General features: G+C 26.4%; 2 protein-coding genes across 7 annotated transcripts in view; both read right to left on the minus strand.

Moving 5' to 3' along the window:
• The window catches only part of LOC136076723 (usherin-like), a 765,758-nt gene that overhangs the window by 191,894 nt on the left and 555,866 nt on the right, over nucleotides 1-17,998 (minus strand). The window lies entirely within an intron of this gene.
• The window catches only part of LOC136076719 (NACHT, LRR and PYD domains-containing protein 3-like), a 54,184-nt gene that overhangs the window by 14,518 nt on the left and 21,668 nt on the right, over nucleotides 1-17,998 (minus strand). For 5 of the 6 annotated variants that reach the window (XM_065790090.1, XM_065790093.1, XM_065790092.1 and 2 more), the window contains exon 3: nucleotides 10,765-10,812. The exons of the other annotated variant lie outside the window; for it this stretch is intronic. In XM_065790090.1, coding sequence (XP_065646162.1) covers nucleotides 10,765-10,812 — 48 coding nt within the window. The remainder of the gene's footprint in view (nucleotides 1-10,764; nucleotides 10,813-17,998) is intronic. 6 annotated transcript variants of the gene reach the window in all.

Raw genomic sequence — 17,998 nt, forward strand, 5'->3', positions numbered from 1 at the left:
AAGTAAACAACCTGACAAAAATCAAATTGATACCAACAATCAGCATTTGACACCAATCCCGATTTCAATTTAACATTGAGAGTTGAATGTCATTGCCTACAATACAATATTTAAAAAAATAGATACAACTGTAGCAGATCTAAATTTAGAAAAATGACAATTCAAAAACTTTCTTGCAACCCTTTCTAAATTTAACCTCATACAACCAAGTAAAAGTAAAACTGATTTACTATTAACAAATGAACATCAGGTATTTTTTTTGGAAACAATAATTTTAGAAAGAATCGAGCACTATGTTGTCAAGAATTGAAAACGCGGTTTTAAAAAAGTAACAGAAATAAATTTCTAGAATTTATTTCTGTTACTTTTGCAAAACCGCAAGCATCAAAGAATAGAGTAACAAAAAAACAGGAAATATCGAAAAACATTCATAGTATGTTGCTCTCTTAAGAAATATAAAATTTGTTACCAACAAGTTCATAAAAAAAAAAAGTGCTGTAGAGTGTAATTAAAATTCTAAAATTATTCGTTAAATGTTTTAGCTATTGGTCAAAAAATGCTGCTGCTAATTAAACAATACAATTGATTATGGAAAAGTCTATGGAAAAGATATATTATTTATTTTGTCTAAATATGACCCAATATTTATTCAAGATTTTTTATCAAGTCTTAATTTGAATCTATTTATTTAAAATTATTCATCTTGTCTAAATTTGACCTAATAGTAAAATATATTGATGCACTTATAATGCATATAATTTGACTCAATTTAATAATTGTAAGATGTCACAGAAAAAGTTCATTAGTGACTGAATCTCAACCATTCAAATTATCAATCTTTACTAGATAATTGTCATGTTTACCTGGGGTAATAATAAGTTGAAAAAAAAGTATTGAAATTACTATTGTAAGAAAACATCATTTATTGTTTTCTTACAATAGTAATTTCAATACTTTTTTTTCTTTTTGGATTTATTGGATTATTTATTGTTCAGCTATTAAACAATATAAAAATACTTTAAACACAATATACTGTTTTAGGAAATAAACTGTTGGGTGATAATAATTATCCATTAACTTTTCTTTCATTCTCAAAAATTATTCATATGTTGATTTTGCCATATAGGCAGTTGATAGAACAAACTTATGGATTTTACTATATTCGTATATGGATAACCACTACATAAATAGGCATTTTTAGAAAAATCCTGCATGGGCTTTTCGGAGCCAGCAATTGGCAATAGCACTCTACTGTTTACCATTGACAATTTCCATGAAGTACAAAAGTATTATTATTAACAACCAAACATTTATGCCATTAAAAAGATGAAATGGGTAAAAAATGAAAAAAGGATAAATTGTGTTAATCATTCATAAGTATTTTTAGAACACATACTGTGTCTACAATGTTCATTGTCTTCTGCATATCACTGAGAAAGTTGAATACTTTAAATGTAGTTTGGACTAGATTTCTTGCTCCTAGTTATTATTTTTTTGCAATTAGTTGTAAAGCAAGATTATTGACAAAAAATTAGGAAGCGGCCGGATTTGAAATTTGGCCAGGGCCAGGTTTGATAAAATATAGCTGGGGGCAGGAAAAGTTTGTGACCAGGGCTGCATACATCCTAAGCCTTAACGGGAAGCGAATGCGGTCACACGCCTTGTTCATCCATGTTTAAAGTAATTTTTTTAGTCTAACTGACTACCGCAGTTCATATCTTTTAACTTATAAAGCATTTTAATAATTTGCTGCAAAAAGCTAAACTTATCTACTTAGAAAAAAAAACACAAGCTTTAAAAAAGGAAACAAAAATGTAACGAAATATTAAGTTTAATTAAACAAACTAGAAGAATTAACAATTAAAAAAAGTAAATTAAAAAAAACTTTTTTAGAATATTTTTATACAACATTTGTATTCTTTTTTTAAGAGTCGTTGTTGAAAAAATCATTATCTTTCATAACAATTTAACAACATTTGAAAGATTTTTATCAGTCCACATAATTAAGAAACTAATTTGCTATGTACGCTGAAACTATGAGAAACTTTGACTGATTTTTTTTCTTACGTTTATTCGTTTGTTATGTTCATTTCTTTTCGCTTTTAAAAAAGTTTTGCTATATTAGATATTTTTTCTCAATACTAATAATAGGAAAATAAAAAAATAAATTGTTTATTTGTAAAAAAAATTATTTGGTTAATAAATTTTGGTAATGACGGAATATGTTAAACAAAAGAATAACATAGTTTATTTAATAAATGTATTTATCGCATTTGATGCATGTCTGAAATTGTTTCTTTTATATTGTCTTATTTCCAATGTTAATACAAATTACTAGAGATAATGAACATAGTTATCTGGAAAGAACTTTTTTTCTGACTTTACTCTTGAATCAGATGGCCATATTCTTACTGTCATACCAGTTAAATAGATTAACCCATTAACATCCAAATCACACTTGCTTCCAATGCTAAAATTAATTCTCAATTAATTACTTCTACAGTAGTAAAAGTTCATTAATTGAGGATTAATTGTAGAATGTATTCAAGTAATTACATTTATTATTTCTATTTATTCTATTATTAGCTTATTGTTTTTTTCAAATCTCAAAGTTATAAAAAAAAAATACTCTTAAGAAAAAATTTGAATACACAAGCAAATGTGAAAATTATATTATTTTGTGAGAATATAGGTGGTAGTTATCATTCCTGATAAGTTTTGATAACAATGATATCAACGTTCTGATAACAATGGATTCAAATTTATAGAAGTAAGATTCCTCTAAAAAAAACCTCCAGACTTAAAATGTAAAAATTATTTCCATATAAGAACTGAAAATTAACCGGGTGTACAGTAAATTTAACACTTGAAACTTTTGGAAATGTATCTTCAAAAAAAGAAATACAGAAAAAATAATTTTGGGATGTTTTGTAGCTGCTGAGATATCTGAACTTAAACTTTCTATCAAATTAGGACTTTGGAAATCGGCCATTTTGAATTTTTTATATAACCAATATCTCTGAAAACAAATCTAAAAATGCTTTTTATTCTTTTTGAATAAAAGTTCTAAAATTAAATTCAAAGTTAATTAATTTTAAGTGGGGTTAAAAAAAAAGTAGTGGTCAAGTATTACTTCATTTTATGATGATGCAATCTTTATTTTAAGGTATTGAATACGTATGATGCAATTACATTTTATTACATTTGATAAATAAAAAACATTTTTATATTTAGATAAAATAAAAACAAGTATTTTAAAAGAACTAAAATGAGTAACATTGGAGTGAATTTTACAGATATTTACATATATTATGTTACATTTTGTTTTCTTTGGGCAATGAATTAATAATGAAATAGTTTAATGATATATAATAAGATTACTTTTTTTTATTTATATTGCAAAAAAGAAAATTCATTAAAAAAAAATAAAAAAATTCAATAACCCAACTGCTTAAAATGATTATCATTTTTCTAAGACTTTAAATTATTTTGTTAAAAAAACTTCAAGTCTTTAAATTAAAAAAAAAACTTATATTTTTATTATTAATTTGTCTTTTTTTTATTTTTTTATTTGATTTCTTTTATTATTTTTTTTAATTTCTCTTGCATTTTACGGGTTTTCTTATTTTCTCTATGAAGACCCTATTAACAGATACGGAATGTTACAGATCTTTATTAAGTATGGAAAATCATGCGGACAAGAAATGCACATTCCTGGTAGGCCTGCAACCTAAATAGTATAGGCCTAGATTGGACAATAAGGGTTGAAAAGACAGCCTGACCTGATCCAGGTAATCTAAAAAATGTAATATTGGAGTTTACTAAACCTTGATTGTCATAAAACTTTCGCTAACACCTTTTTCGCCCACCATTTTACTCAAATGGATGGCAAAAGAGTTATTTAAAGCTTCACTAAAGAAAAAAAAAAAAGGCTTTGAGATGTAAAATAACTTTAAATGACTATAGTTCTATAAGTTTTTATCATAAAAAGATGCATGTTACGAAACTAAACAAAAGTATTGTTGCGACTAGAAAGTGACCAGCGCCCCAGCCTAGACCATCGGCTTAAAGTGAGACTTTTTGAAAACCAGGCCTTGGCAAAATTATAAGACTTAGCAGAGATTAATAGCCGAGGCTAGAAAAGAAAAAAATAACATATATAATTATATATTATAACTCTATACTTACATTTACTACTTTTTTTAATTACTGGCTTATATTAATTTTTTTTTTAAACTCTAATTTACTTCAAACAAGGTTGCAAGCAACCACAATGAAAAGTTCAAAAAAATCGACAGACCAAGATTTATTTGGTGAAGCCATTAAGGAAAAAATTGCCAAATCAAACAGAAATGAAAAAAATAAACCTATTAACATCAAATAGTTAGACAATCCAACAAACAACAGCGCGTTAACTAAAGATGTCTAAAGATATCTTAGAAGAGTGTAAAAAAATTACTAGAAATAAGATATCACAAGCACTTAAAACAAATGTCAAGAATTTTTATCAGAGCGAAGAATATTTTTGGATTTGTCCTGCTAAGAAAGAACTTGTTTCAGTTAAAATCAATGGTCAAAAACAACATATCCAAAAGCAATTATTACTTGTAAATCTAAAAGAGCAACATTCAGAATTTCTAAAAACAGGAGAGAGAATAGGATTTTCAAAGTTTTATCAGTCTCGTCCAAAATGGTGCATAACAGTAAATAGTGCATCTGGTGTGCATTCAGTTTGTGTCTGTCAAAATTTTTTAATCTTTTTCTTTCTTTTAAAATTCAAAGTTGATTTCTTATGCAGTGCTCAGTCACATTGAATATAAAGAACTTTTATTAAAAACAGCATGTGACATTAAGAATCGTAGCTGTATGCTTCATAGTCATGATGCTGCCCTAATGTACAGAACTTAAAACAGTATAAAAATGATATCTTCAATCAGCATGGTTTTGAATATAAGGATATAGTTGTATGTTGTATGATATAATATATGTTGCTGTACAAAGTTAAAAAACGATTAAAAAAAGTTAAAAAATTAGTTTAATAAATTTTGATCTTCACAGGAGTTTCTTGAAGAAATTGTTTCTACAATTGAAAACTTACAATCACTCTATTTTATTTCAAAGACACAGTCCTTATTCCTTCAAATTTTAAAAGAAAATATTCAACGAAACCAAATTATTATTTTGCTTGATTTTGCAGAAAATTATAGTTTTATAGCACAAGGCGCAGTCCAAGGATTTTATTGGAATAATAGCCAGGCAACACTATATTCGATCGTTATTTACTACAAAGATTCTGAAAATAAACTCAAACCAATAAACTATTGCATAATATCTGAATGTCAGCAATATGATGCTATTGCTGTTTTAGCTAGAGTTTTAGAAGATATAAAAATTGTTCTGCCAAATTTAACCTTATTTTTTACTTTTGTGATGGTGCAGCTAGCCAATGCAAAAATTATAAAACTCTTAGCAACCTATGTCATCATTTTTAAGACTGTGGAATACGTCAGTGGCATTTTTTGCAAAAAGTCACAGTAAAAGTCAATGTGATGGCATTGGTGGGACCGTAAAATAACTTGTAGCAAGGACTAGCCTGCAAAATAACCAAATATTATCTGTCATGAAATGTTTAAATGGTGTACTGAAAATATAACAGGTATTAAATTCATTAGTTTTTCTGAAACTAATAGAACAGATCATATAGAAAATGCTTAGCTAGATGACCGTCACACTAATTCTAAAAGATTGTCAGGAACGCAGTCACATCACTGTTTTATTAATAATGGGAAGTTTGAAATGAAAAGTATATCAGGTGATACATATCTTGTAACAGTTAATGCAACTAATAATAAAGAAGGCTGGTCTTAGGATCGCATAGATGATTTGCATGCCGAAATATATCTTGCATGTGTCTATGATAATGAGTGGTACTTTGGAATTGTACAAGAAATCGCAGATGATTCAGATATTTATCCAAAATTTATGCAACAAAATGGAGTAAACTTTAAATAGCCCAAGCGAGAAGACAAATGTTGGGTTCCCGTTGTAAATCTTATAGCAAAAGTAAATACTCTAGTTGCACAATGTCAATCAGCAAGAATTTGAAGAAATATAAATATAAATATAAATATCAAATTTCTGAGCAAGAATTTGAAGAAATACTATTAAATTTTGAGACATTTAAAAAATATATTCAGATGATTATTTTGAGAGCAAGATATATCATTTATTATTTTATTTTTAATATTATTTTATTGCAATTGAGATTTACTTTTTGGCTTTTTTTTAAGTTTCAAATTTATTCAAACATTGGAAAAATATAAGCTTCTATGTAAGGATATCTTTATTTTAAAATTTGGTTTTGTATTCCTTGTTTAAAAAGAATAAATCAACAAATTTTTACATTAAAATGTTCATTGGTTTTTAAGATATTGGCTACATAACAAATTCAAAATGGCCCATATGGATTTCAAAAATCCTATTTTGATAGAAAATTTAAGTCCAGATATCTCAGTAGCTACAAGACATCCCAAAATTATTTTTTATTCTTATATTGAAGATACATTCTTTAAAGTTTTAAGTAATAAATGTACTGGACAACCAGTTTATTTTTAGTTCTTAAATGGATCTAACTTTAACATTTTAAGGCTGGAGGCTTTTATAGGTGGTTTTAATTCCTATAATTTTGAATTCAATGTTACAAAACATATTAGGAATGATGGTTACCACCTATATCATCACATAATAAAAAAATTTCACATTTATAATAACATAATAACATAATAACAAAAGTAACACAATATTAAATACCTAAATCTTTCTCATAATGAACTCAAGCTTAAATGATGCAAATAAATTCTTACATATTTCAAAACATGAAACACTAATCATAAAATTTTTTTTTAATTTGAAAATAAAAAATGATACAATTGAATACAATATACATGAATTCTATAATCTTGCTTATACCAATATATCAACTTTGACATTCTATATTGATGACCTTAGATTTCTGCTAGCCCTTTTGAAAAACAATTTGAAAAACCCAGACAAAAATTCATTAGAAAATGAGAAAACTATAAAAATTTGATAGAGAATTTTTTTTTGACGTTTCAGGCAGGTTTCAATAATGCCATTCTTTATGTTAAATAACATGGATTTGCTAAAGTAATGTTTTGCAATCCACTGCTCTTCTAGGCATTTAACAGTTTTGCAGACCAGGAATGGGTATTTTTAACATTATGCTACCATCAAGAAAAAAAACTTTATTACATGAAATAACAAAAACAACTCATAAATTTGTAATTAATGATTTGCTTCCTTAAGTTCTATCATATTTACTTTCTTGGATTTCAATTCACTAAGAATACTTTCTTTGTAGATTACAACTCTTTTCAAGACATTACATTTTGATAAGATTGTAATTTTTTTTTCTGCTTTAAATGCAAAATTATCAGCATCTTTATCAAGCTCAATAATAGTCTTTTACATAGCGACAACTTTAACATTTATTTCTTGAAAAAATTTTTTTTTCATTCATCTACTTGTTTAATTTCAGAAAAAACCATCTTCATCAATAATAGTTTTTTCCAAAGAGTCGACTATTTATTTCTTGAAAAACTTTAATCTCTTTTTCATTCTTCTCCTTGCTTAATTTCTGAAAAACCTGAAATATTGCATTTGTACAATAGAATATATAATATCATAGTTATATAACAACATAGCAATATTGTTATTAATTTGATTTATTTGTTCTTAACTTTTAGTTATTTAGCAAAACTGTTTCTTAAATCATATTTATTTGAATTAAGAGAAGATCTGTCATAAAATAACAAATACTTTGGCATTTGAAAACTGTGAGGTTCAATGTTTTTACTTTTTTATTTTCATATACTTTAATAATAGCTTTTTTTTTTAATTTCTTTATGATTTTTTTAAAATCCTTCAAGATGCTGAATAGCTACCATTGAATGGCAACCGATAAGCCACCAAAAAATTTATAGTAAAGCGCACAAATTAACAAGGAGGTTACCGGTTAACAACCGCCTGGAATGTCCAAAATTGCAGTTTTGACCTCTCAAAATAACGAGGGGTTACCGGTCAACGACTGTCTGGATTGTGCAAAACTGATGTTTTGACCTCTAAACATAAAGTTTTAGAAAAATGTTTTTACAAACAACAAAGATGTAATTAGAAAATGCTAAAAATTTGTAAAACCTAAAATATTTTAGACTGAAATATTTTGAAAAAGCGTCCAAAAAATACTTACAATTTATTTAAACTAATACAAAGCAGATTTGAAAAAAAAAACTTTCTTTGCTTGAAAAAATCTGTTTTAAAATCCAGAAATAATTCACTTAATTGTCGTCAGCAGTTACGACAAAATCCAAAAAAGAAGTTTGATATAAAGCCCTCATACTCTTCAGGTGGATTTAGCATCCACCAAATCCAGATAATGAAGTTAATAAAAAAATAAAAAGTTGGAAATTATAAGGAAGTTGTAATAAAATTTGTAGATAATTCCAATTTGAATCAAAGATAACAAATTTCAAAAAAATGAACTATTGGATGAATAATTGATCATTATTGTCTAAAAGTTCAAATAAATTTTTGATACATATTTTATGTAATTTTACTAAACTGATTAACTGATTAAACCTTTTTTAAAGTGTCAATCCAATATTTAACATTTGTTATATAAAGTTGACTTTCTGTGTTCTTGATTTTAACCTTTAAGAAATGATATATTGAGTTTTTTTTTTCAGAACATGGTAAAATTTTACTAAAATACTTCAAGGTCCAAATGATTTAAGCTACAGAGTAAAAATAATCAGTACAAACTTGTTTCTTTCATGCTTTTGTCAAATTCTTGAATTTAAAAAATATTAATCACAGGAAAAATCATTTCACACCAAAAACTTTCTAAACTCATTTCAATGATTATTATTTTACAATTGCAGAAAATCTTTACATAACATAACTGTAACCTCTACCTTGAAAACCAAAATCCTGACTCCTTCTATATAATCCTTAGAAAAAGCACTGGGCTAAATAGTATTTTAATACAAATATTTATACTTGCATAGAAAGAACTAAGCTATCTTTTGAGCATTTTAATTGAACAAATCATTTTGAATTCAAAGACAATCCAGACAAAATTTACATTTTAAATTGCTGAAAATGTCCCTATTATCACAAATGGATCCTAACTAGATTATTGTAACTATCGATCTATATCTTCACTTTCAAATATTGGCAAGCTACTTAAAAGATTCATGTATAACAAATTAAAAAACTTTTCAAATCAATCTAATAGTCTTCCTATTTAATCTAATAGCCTTCAATTTGGTTTTCATAAAATGAATTGTACAAACCAAGCACTCATAAACATAACTGTGACAAATATGCTCTTGATTAAAAACTAGTAGAGTACTTTTTGATTTTCATAAAGTGTTTGATACTGTTGACCATATAATTCTGCTGTCTAAATTGAATTATTAGGATGTCAGAAGAGTTGCACTTAAATTGTTTGAATTGTATCACTACAAGAATTCTTAGTTCGGAAGCATTGGTTGAATCTTGGGTTCTCTTCTTTTCCTCATTTTTATGAATGATTAAAACATATGTATAAAACTTAGAGATTTACTTATTGTAAGTAAATCTCTAAGAAAATTCCATAAAAATCCTAACCATGACCTTGCATGTTTGGTTCAATTTTTTAAATCTCCATTTATTAGGTTTTTAATTTGAGATGTATTTATCTCCAAAAATGGAGATATAATACTCAAATTAAAACCTCAAATTAAAAACATAATAAATATCAAAATAAACCTAAACAAATAATTCTTTTCCAGCCAAGTTTCCAGTTTTAATCTGGACTTATTATATTATATATTTTATAAAAGTAAGTAAAGATGAATTCAACTACTTCTTAAACTTTGCTTTTGTATGAGACATCATTCATGATAACATGCCAATTGCTCTTAATAGCTATTTTAAAATCACAAATGATATTCAGTACTACAAACTTAGATTGGTATCTTGTTATAATCTAGCTGTTTATCTAAATTATAAATGTTTTTAGATTTACAATAATTTCAAATCTATTCCATTTCTAATTTTGATTTTTTTTCAAAAAATTGTGACGAACTTAAATCACAAAGAAAAGTATTTTAACTTTTCAAGAATTTGTGAGTATTATTTTAAGAAAACCTTTTGGAATATTTGGAGGTCATTACTTTTATCATAATAAAGTTTTCATAAAAGTAACTGAAAAATGAATAAACTGTTTGGTGGATAATTGAATAAGGAATCTTTTAGAGAAATAATAAAATTGCATAAGAAATAACACAGTTAAATGCAAATAAAAAAAAGTCTGGTTCTTTATGAGCCACTGACACAATAAAGAAAATTATCGATTTGCAACAAAAAACAGAACAAGCAACAAAATTAAACATGTAAAAATGAATGTATAAAAAAAAGTTAAATATTTAATAAAAAAAGGGATAACATAAAAATAAAATTTTCATAAAAAATGTTATACATTTGGGATTTTCAATTTTATAGATACATAGATACTAAGTACAAAATCAATTTAAAAAGATATGACAAAAAAATTTAACATAAAAAAAAAGTTTTAATGAATATTATTTTTACAACACTGTAACACAAAAATTAGTAACATTTAAAATGTTTTGCGCTACAAAACATTTTAGAATTTAGTTAATATTAAGTAATTTTAAATATATCAAACATAACAGTTACCTTTCCTAGCGGAAACTCTGTTAGAACTTTCTTGTGAACAAGAAGTTTCTAAACGATTCAATTTTATTTTCAACTTTTTAATTTCAAAAAAATTATTTTTAAGCAAAAAAACATGATTAAAGTACAAATGCAAAAAACAAAGTACAAGACTAGCAAATCTTCTATTACTAGCAGTAAACAAATAATAATTGACGAAAACTAGGGCTGAAATTTAAAATTTTTTTTTTTTCAATGAACACACATACTTTTATAAAATTCATTTCTTTGTTTTAAAATATGTGTTTTATCATTGTAGTATTTTGGTATACTTTAAATATATCTACCAATAATATAAAATAATAAAGACCCACAAGCCAAAAAAAACAAGATCAATTTTAAAAAAGAAAAGTTTCTTTTGTATAAAGATTGCTAAGAAACATTTTCATAAAAAGTACATGTTTTAAATGCACTAGCTGCATTAGATTATAATAACTCGCCTAAAAATGATATTAGAAAACACATATATAAATATAAATATTAATATAAAATATAAATATAATATATTAGAAAACATATAAATAAATATAAAATATATATAAATATAAAAGTTGTCCTCGATGGACAGCACTCTTACTCATATTCTGTAACTTCAGGGGTTCCTCAAGGTTCAATCCCTATACTCTATTAATTAATGGCCCTATACTCTTTTTAATTTACATTAACGATCTTCCAGATATTCTCATATCTAAGGTGGCATTGTTCGCTGATGATACCATTTATTTTTGTCATGATAAGAAGCCAACACTCTCATATTGTTTGGAAGGGGCATTTGAGCTTGATAAGAATCTCACTTCTGCTACAGCATGGGGCTCACAGTGGCTGGTGAACTTTAATTCAGATAAAACTCAATTTAGATCTTCCTATATTTATGAACGGTAATGTACTTGATGAGTCATCACCGTTGCAAAATTAGCATCTGCTAAAGTTGCATTTCTATATCGAGCTTGACACTTTTTTTACTCCAGATTCTATTCTCTACCCTATAAATCTCAAATCCGGCCTTGTATGAAATACTGTTGATATATTTGAGACAGATCTTCTAATGATGCCCTTTCTCTTTTAAACAAGGTGCAAAATCGGATTGTAAACATAGTTAGACCTGCTCATGCAGCCAACCTCCAACCATTATCTTATTATCATATTGTTGCTTCTTTCTCTTTTCTACAAATTCTATAATGGGCACTGCTCTAAAGAGCTAGCGTCTCCTGTGCCATCTACTAAAATTCATTTGTGTGTTTTTTTTTGTCATTTAATTAGGTCTCATCTTATTTCTGTGATTATTCCTAAATGCTCTAAAAATTCTTATTTGTCTGGTTTTTTCTCGAACATCTGTTCTTTGGAGACCTTAGATGTAAGACCTTGCTAATTATTAATAATAGAGAGAAGATTGGATAATAGTTGCAAGGGTCAGAATGTTATCCAGAGTTTTGAAAAATTGGAACTATAGACGTCATTTTCCAACAGGTAGGAAAACAAGATTCAGTTGAGCACTTATTAAATAGTTTACAGAGAACTGAAGAGAGATATGGAAAATATTTTTTTGTAAGACTATGACTGGAATGAGGTCCGAAACACAAGCCACGGAAGAGTTTAACTGAGATATGACTTTAGCAACAGAAGCTGGAGTGATTTGAATGTCCAACAATGGGTTAACCTGCTTAACTAGAATGACAGGAAGAATTTTATTAAAACTGAAAAAAGCTTTTTTCAAATAGTTCTCTCTGATCCTTAAGAGAGGTAATAAAACCAGTCCCATGATTTAGAGATGAAATATTACACTTACCTTTGCTAATGACGCTCTAGTAGATTTTTCAATAGTCTCTAGAATCTTTAACTACTGAGGTAAGATAAAAGATTTAGTAAACTGGGAATAATGGAGCTCAGCATCAATTTTCATTTCAATGGAAAGATTAAATTATTCTTTTCTTTTTTTTAAAAAAATTCAAAAATTCTTTTTCATCAAAATAATTTAACTATTTGAGTGTATTAACTTAAATGATTTATATATAAAGTTTGTTAAAGAGAATATAGCTGTCTAAAAAAGTGTTTGCTTATAAAATTGAAACTTTTGAAAAAATAGATTATTTATATTATACTGAGATAAAATAAAAGATTTAGAAAACTGGAAATAATGGGAATAAACATTTATGATTAAAGGAAAGTGAAAAAATTATTCAAAAGTTAAAAGAGTTAAAAGTTAAAACCTGCTTTTACCTAATAAAAATATTATGCTCTCCAACATAATTTTAACTGTTTCTTCACAAACTTTTGTAATCCAGTACATTCTTACTTAGTTATTTCTAGAAAAATTTCTTGATTTTGACAACCTTTAAGTACCAAATTTTAAAAGGATCCCAAGGAGCCAAAACAAGTTGGGTTGAATTAAAAAGAATGATAAAAAAAATGTTTGGGCTGAATTTTTTTGAGTAAAACAAAATAATAAACACATACCAAGAAAAACTAACTTTGTAATTTCTCTCCAAGCTTGCCATCTCCATATAAGCGCGCTGATTCAAGTCTTTAAAATATATGCTACAATCTACAGATTTTATTTAAGCACATTTCTTTATTAGGCAAATTAATTTTTTAATTTTTTGAATCAATATTAATTGTATTCGTTTCATTTGTTATTTAAAATAAGCGTTCATCATCAATTATATGACTTTCCTATAAAAATTATAGGAAGCTAAACATAAGAATGTCTTTTTATAGACTGCGAGAACCAAATAAAATTAAAAATATAATGATACACTCTTACATATAATAAATATATAAAAAAGACGTTGATAATTTTATTATATATGCTGAATCTTTTATCTTTTATGTAAACAATGTGAACTTTTTTTCTAGTTTATCTAAGCTGTTTATTGCTATAACGTTTTTGTTTTCCTATCGAAATGACATTTTACAAATTCTTAAATTTTTGATTAATAAATAATTTTGATAAACAACATCGTTTATTAAAGATATTTGTAGAATGCTTTAATTTTTAGTTAGAAAGTATTGATATTATGTCGATTTAGTGCAAATTGATAAATTTTGATCATTTGCATGTGAATATAAAACTAATTTTGTATTTTGCATTTGGATTTTGATAACTAACTGATTAAAATATCGGCAACTCCATACTGATTCGAACCTCATAGAAAAAGACACATATAACCTGTATGGATAAAAAAGGCTATAAATATAAACTATAAATAGTTGACAATCGGTGCAAATGTGGATACTGTAAAACTATGGTACTTAAAAAAAAAAATTGCTTTAGTTATGTTAACATAAATGAAATAAATATTTTAGATCAACAAATATTCCTAAATAAGTAATATTCTTAAAAATATAAACTAATAGACGCAATATTAAAAAAAATAATAACAAACATTAACTTTTTCTACATTATGTCTTCACAAAGTAAAAAACGTTTTTTTTTTAAAGATTAGAAATGTATAACAGAGCATAGATGCTTTTTCGACTTGTTGCATTGAATGTCACTGAAAATATATCCATATCCAAAACCATATCCTATATGGATATGAATGGCTAGTCTGAATGACAGGGAAAAAGCTTGTATGCCAGATTCATCTAAAGAAACCACTAATAAATATTTATATATATGAGCATTTCTGAAAACTTATGCAGGGAAAGAAAGTATTTATAACAAACAGCTTTTTGTTAATTAAAGCAATAAATAATATTTCATGTCAATAATTCAAGACAGATGGCAAAAAACATATATATAATATTTCCCAATTTATATGTCATATTTTGCAACTATTTTACATTAAAAGCAGTCTTTTAAAATCAAAAAACTAACAAAATTGACAAAAACTTTTTAATAAATGGTTTAATTTTGAAATTGACTCGACAATGCCTCACTTTTTTGCAATCTTTACCAATAATTGTTTAATTTTTAAAAATAAAAAAAGCAATGCATGTTTTACAGGACAAATTTGATTAAATATATTCTTGCATGATTAACTTAGAACTTCGAGAAAAATTGTTAGATTTCATATTCAAATTCTACAGTGATGCTATATACTAAAACTCTTAGGAATTAAACGTGCTTGAATAAAATATAAAGATTGCAGCATATATTTTACTTTTGGATAACTGTTCATATTGGTTGTTAAAACCAGGCCATAAAACAGCCTGACATGCACAACATTTGCATTTTTCAATTCCTATGTGACCTTCCTGCAATTTAGAAAAATTTTTTTTTGGCATACTAACTTTGTTATTCAGTTTTGATACATCAAGAGTCCATCAATTTTAATTTTTCCATCTTCAAAATTCCAATAAAGCTGAAGATTGCTGGACATTATTTATTTGAATTCCGCCATCCAGAAATTATACCTTCTTGCAATTATTGTAAAAGTTCATCTTTCTAAGTTTTTTTTCTAATTTCTTCTAAATACTCTCTGTAGCCGGAATACGTTTACTTATTTTAATGCATATGTTCGTATATGTAACATAATGTTATTTATGTCATATGTTCAGATCATTTTCTGCAATTTTGTCATCGTTTGTAGGTTGAGAAACAAGTGCACAAGACATTGCATAAGCATCTGTAATTGACTTACCAGCAACATGCTCTGACGTAAATGAAAATCCTAACAACTTCATTTTTTATCGTTGAAATCTTGGTGACATATCAATAAAACAATAATAATAAACAATAAAATCAAATGCTCTATAGTATGACTTTCTGTTCATATCCATGTTAATTTTGAACTTGAAAGATCTTGCAAAGGTTGAGCTAGTTTAGCAAGTTATGAATTAAATTTTGATAACTATGCCTAGAAAACTTTGCAAAGCTGTAATACTTGTTGGTTTCACTCCCTCTGCTGAAATTTTATGTCCTATAAATATCAACTAACTTTGATTAATTACGCACTTTTCTAAATTAAGGGTAACTCCATGTTCTGCTAACTTGCTTAGTAAAGCAATTATATTTGCATTGCTAAGTAAAGGTATAGTAAATGTACACTTTAACAGACTTTCCAAATTCATGGTCAGTTGCCAATATCACGAGAGTGTCTAATTTAGCTATATATTTACACCCGTTTCCTAGTTGGGCCAATGTATGATCTACACTTTTTAATTCTTAGAATTAGCGTTTTGTATCTTTATTTAGTTGTATCAAATTAATACAAATATGAAGATGTCCATTAGATTTTTTCACAACTAGAATCGGATGAAACCAGTCCGTAGGTTGATCTACTACTTTATTAACACTAATCTGATTTAAACATTCCAGTTCTAACTTTAATGGTTCTAAAGGTGGGAATGCTACTCACTGTGGTGCTCCAATATAGTATAGTTTCACATTTACATGTACTTTAATATGTACAGGGTCACCTTTAATTGTTCCTAACTCATTAAATACTGAAAGAAACTGTTCTACCACATTATTTTTTGTTATTTTAATCAAACCACACATAAATTTTTCAGGAATGTCTATTTTAGGGATGCTTTTTTAAACAGAATTTACATGTCAATGAATTTAAAAGTCTTTTATATTGCCAGTGTTCACAGTGTTCTGTGTCTGAGAATTAAATTTTGTTCTATAATTGTTGTCGGATCCAATCTACACTTTCACTTTTATTATTTCATAATTCACCAATTGTACTTTTTTGGAAGAACAACAAATTTCCCCTGCTTTATTACATCTTTTCAAAAAGTAATTTTTCTTGTACTTTTTCATATAGTATCGAAGATACAATTTTAACTCTTGGGTCATTCCATATCAAATCACCTTATGGTCCCCAGGGCACCACCTTAAATTTGCTTCAAACTTTGACCACATACAGCTTTTATGAAAAAAACACAATCACGAAAATTTCAGCTTGTTTGACCAAACCATTCAAAAGTTATAATTGAATTAATATCTACCAAAATCAGGAAAATTTGAGTATCTGGAGCTTACAGTAGATTTTTTCGATTTTTACCAGATCATAACTTTTTAAATAAAATAGATGATCACCTGAAATTTTAAAGGGTAATAGTTTTTCACACAAATAATTTATTTTTGCAGGTGTTTTTGACTGACTTTAAACAGTTTTTGAGTTCTTGTACCTCAAAGTTGCTAAATAACGCAATGTTAGAAAAAAATTTGGAAACATTAATGTGCTACAGTTCAATACCAACAGACAAGCTCTGCCAACTTTTTGTTACTTTTGTGTACTTAGAGTAACCACTTGTGGATAAAATTAAAATTATGTGTTAAAAATTATTTTAGCACTTGCAGCAGCCTGTTAAAATATCACTTTTTTTTTAAAATACAATAAACTACATTCACTTTGTAGGCATAGAAAGTAGTGTTAAAATAAATAATGAAATATTTTACTGGCAAGGTTCTATATATAGACAATCACCAAAAAAAATTTAAAGACCTATACTCTATCTTATGAAATGATTGTAGCCCTAAGACTTAGTTGTATATTTTTATTTTTTCCCTAAATAAATATAATCAGTTTTTCCTAAAAACAAAATTATCAGTGTCTTAACCTAATTTATTTGATATGATTTTATAATACGTATTTGTTAAATTTTATGCATATAATATAATTATAATGATCTTATTTTCACATGGTTATAATTTGAGTGTAAAATACTTCAATTGCTTCAAGAGTTTGTATTAAAATGTAAATCTGCACAGTATCTTCTGTATTTTATTATTTTAGTTTTTAATATTGCAAGAACCAAAAAGTAAAAGTTTTGTGTATGCAGAAATAGTTATACGTAGAAATAGTTTATTGGTTGCATTTAAGACAGTTTTAATCACATTTGTACTCGAGATTTTATTTTAACGATTTTATTACTGGAAAAATATAAAAAAGTTTATTTTTAGATTATGTTACATGTTTAACCCTCGATTTTAATATTTTTAGATTAATAAATGTCAGAGAAATGTTGTTTGGGTGTTGTTTCTTTATTAGTTTTAATTGAAGTTTTGATTCAAAGGATAGTATACACTTTCGAACCAAATGAGGAGATATGTTTTAACCATGAAAAAGCCTATATTTCTAGATATGAAGCATTTCAAAAATACTGTTGGGATCCATTTAAAGTCCAAAAGAAAAAAATTATCAAGGGATTGTGTAAAGTCAACATATCAATAGCAAATCAACTTAAGATCAAACCTGGTCAAAAAGATTGTACTAACTGTATGAATGAATTCAAACTTGAAAAAATT

Source organism: Hydra vulgaris, chromosome 02, assembly GCF_038396675.1.
Source record: "Hydra vulgaris chromosome 02, alternate assembly HydraT2T_AEP".
Taxonomy (NCBI): Eukaryota; Metazoa; Cnidaria; class Hydrozoa; order Anthoathecata; family Hydridae; genus Hydra; species Hydra vulgaris.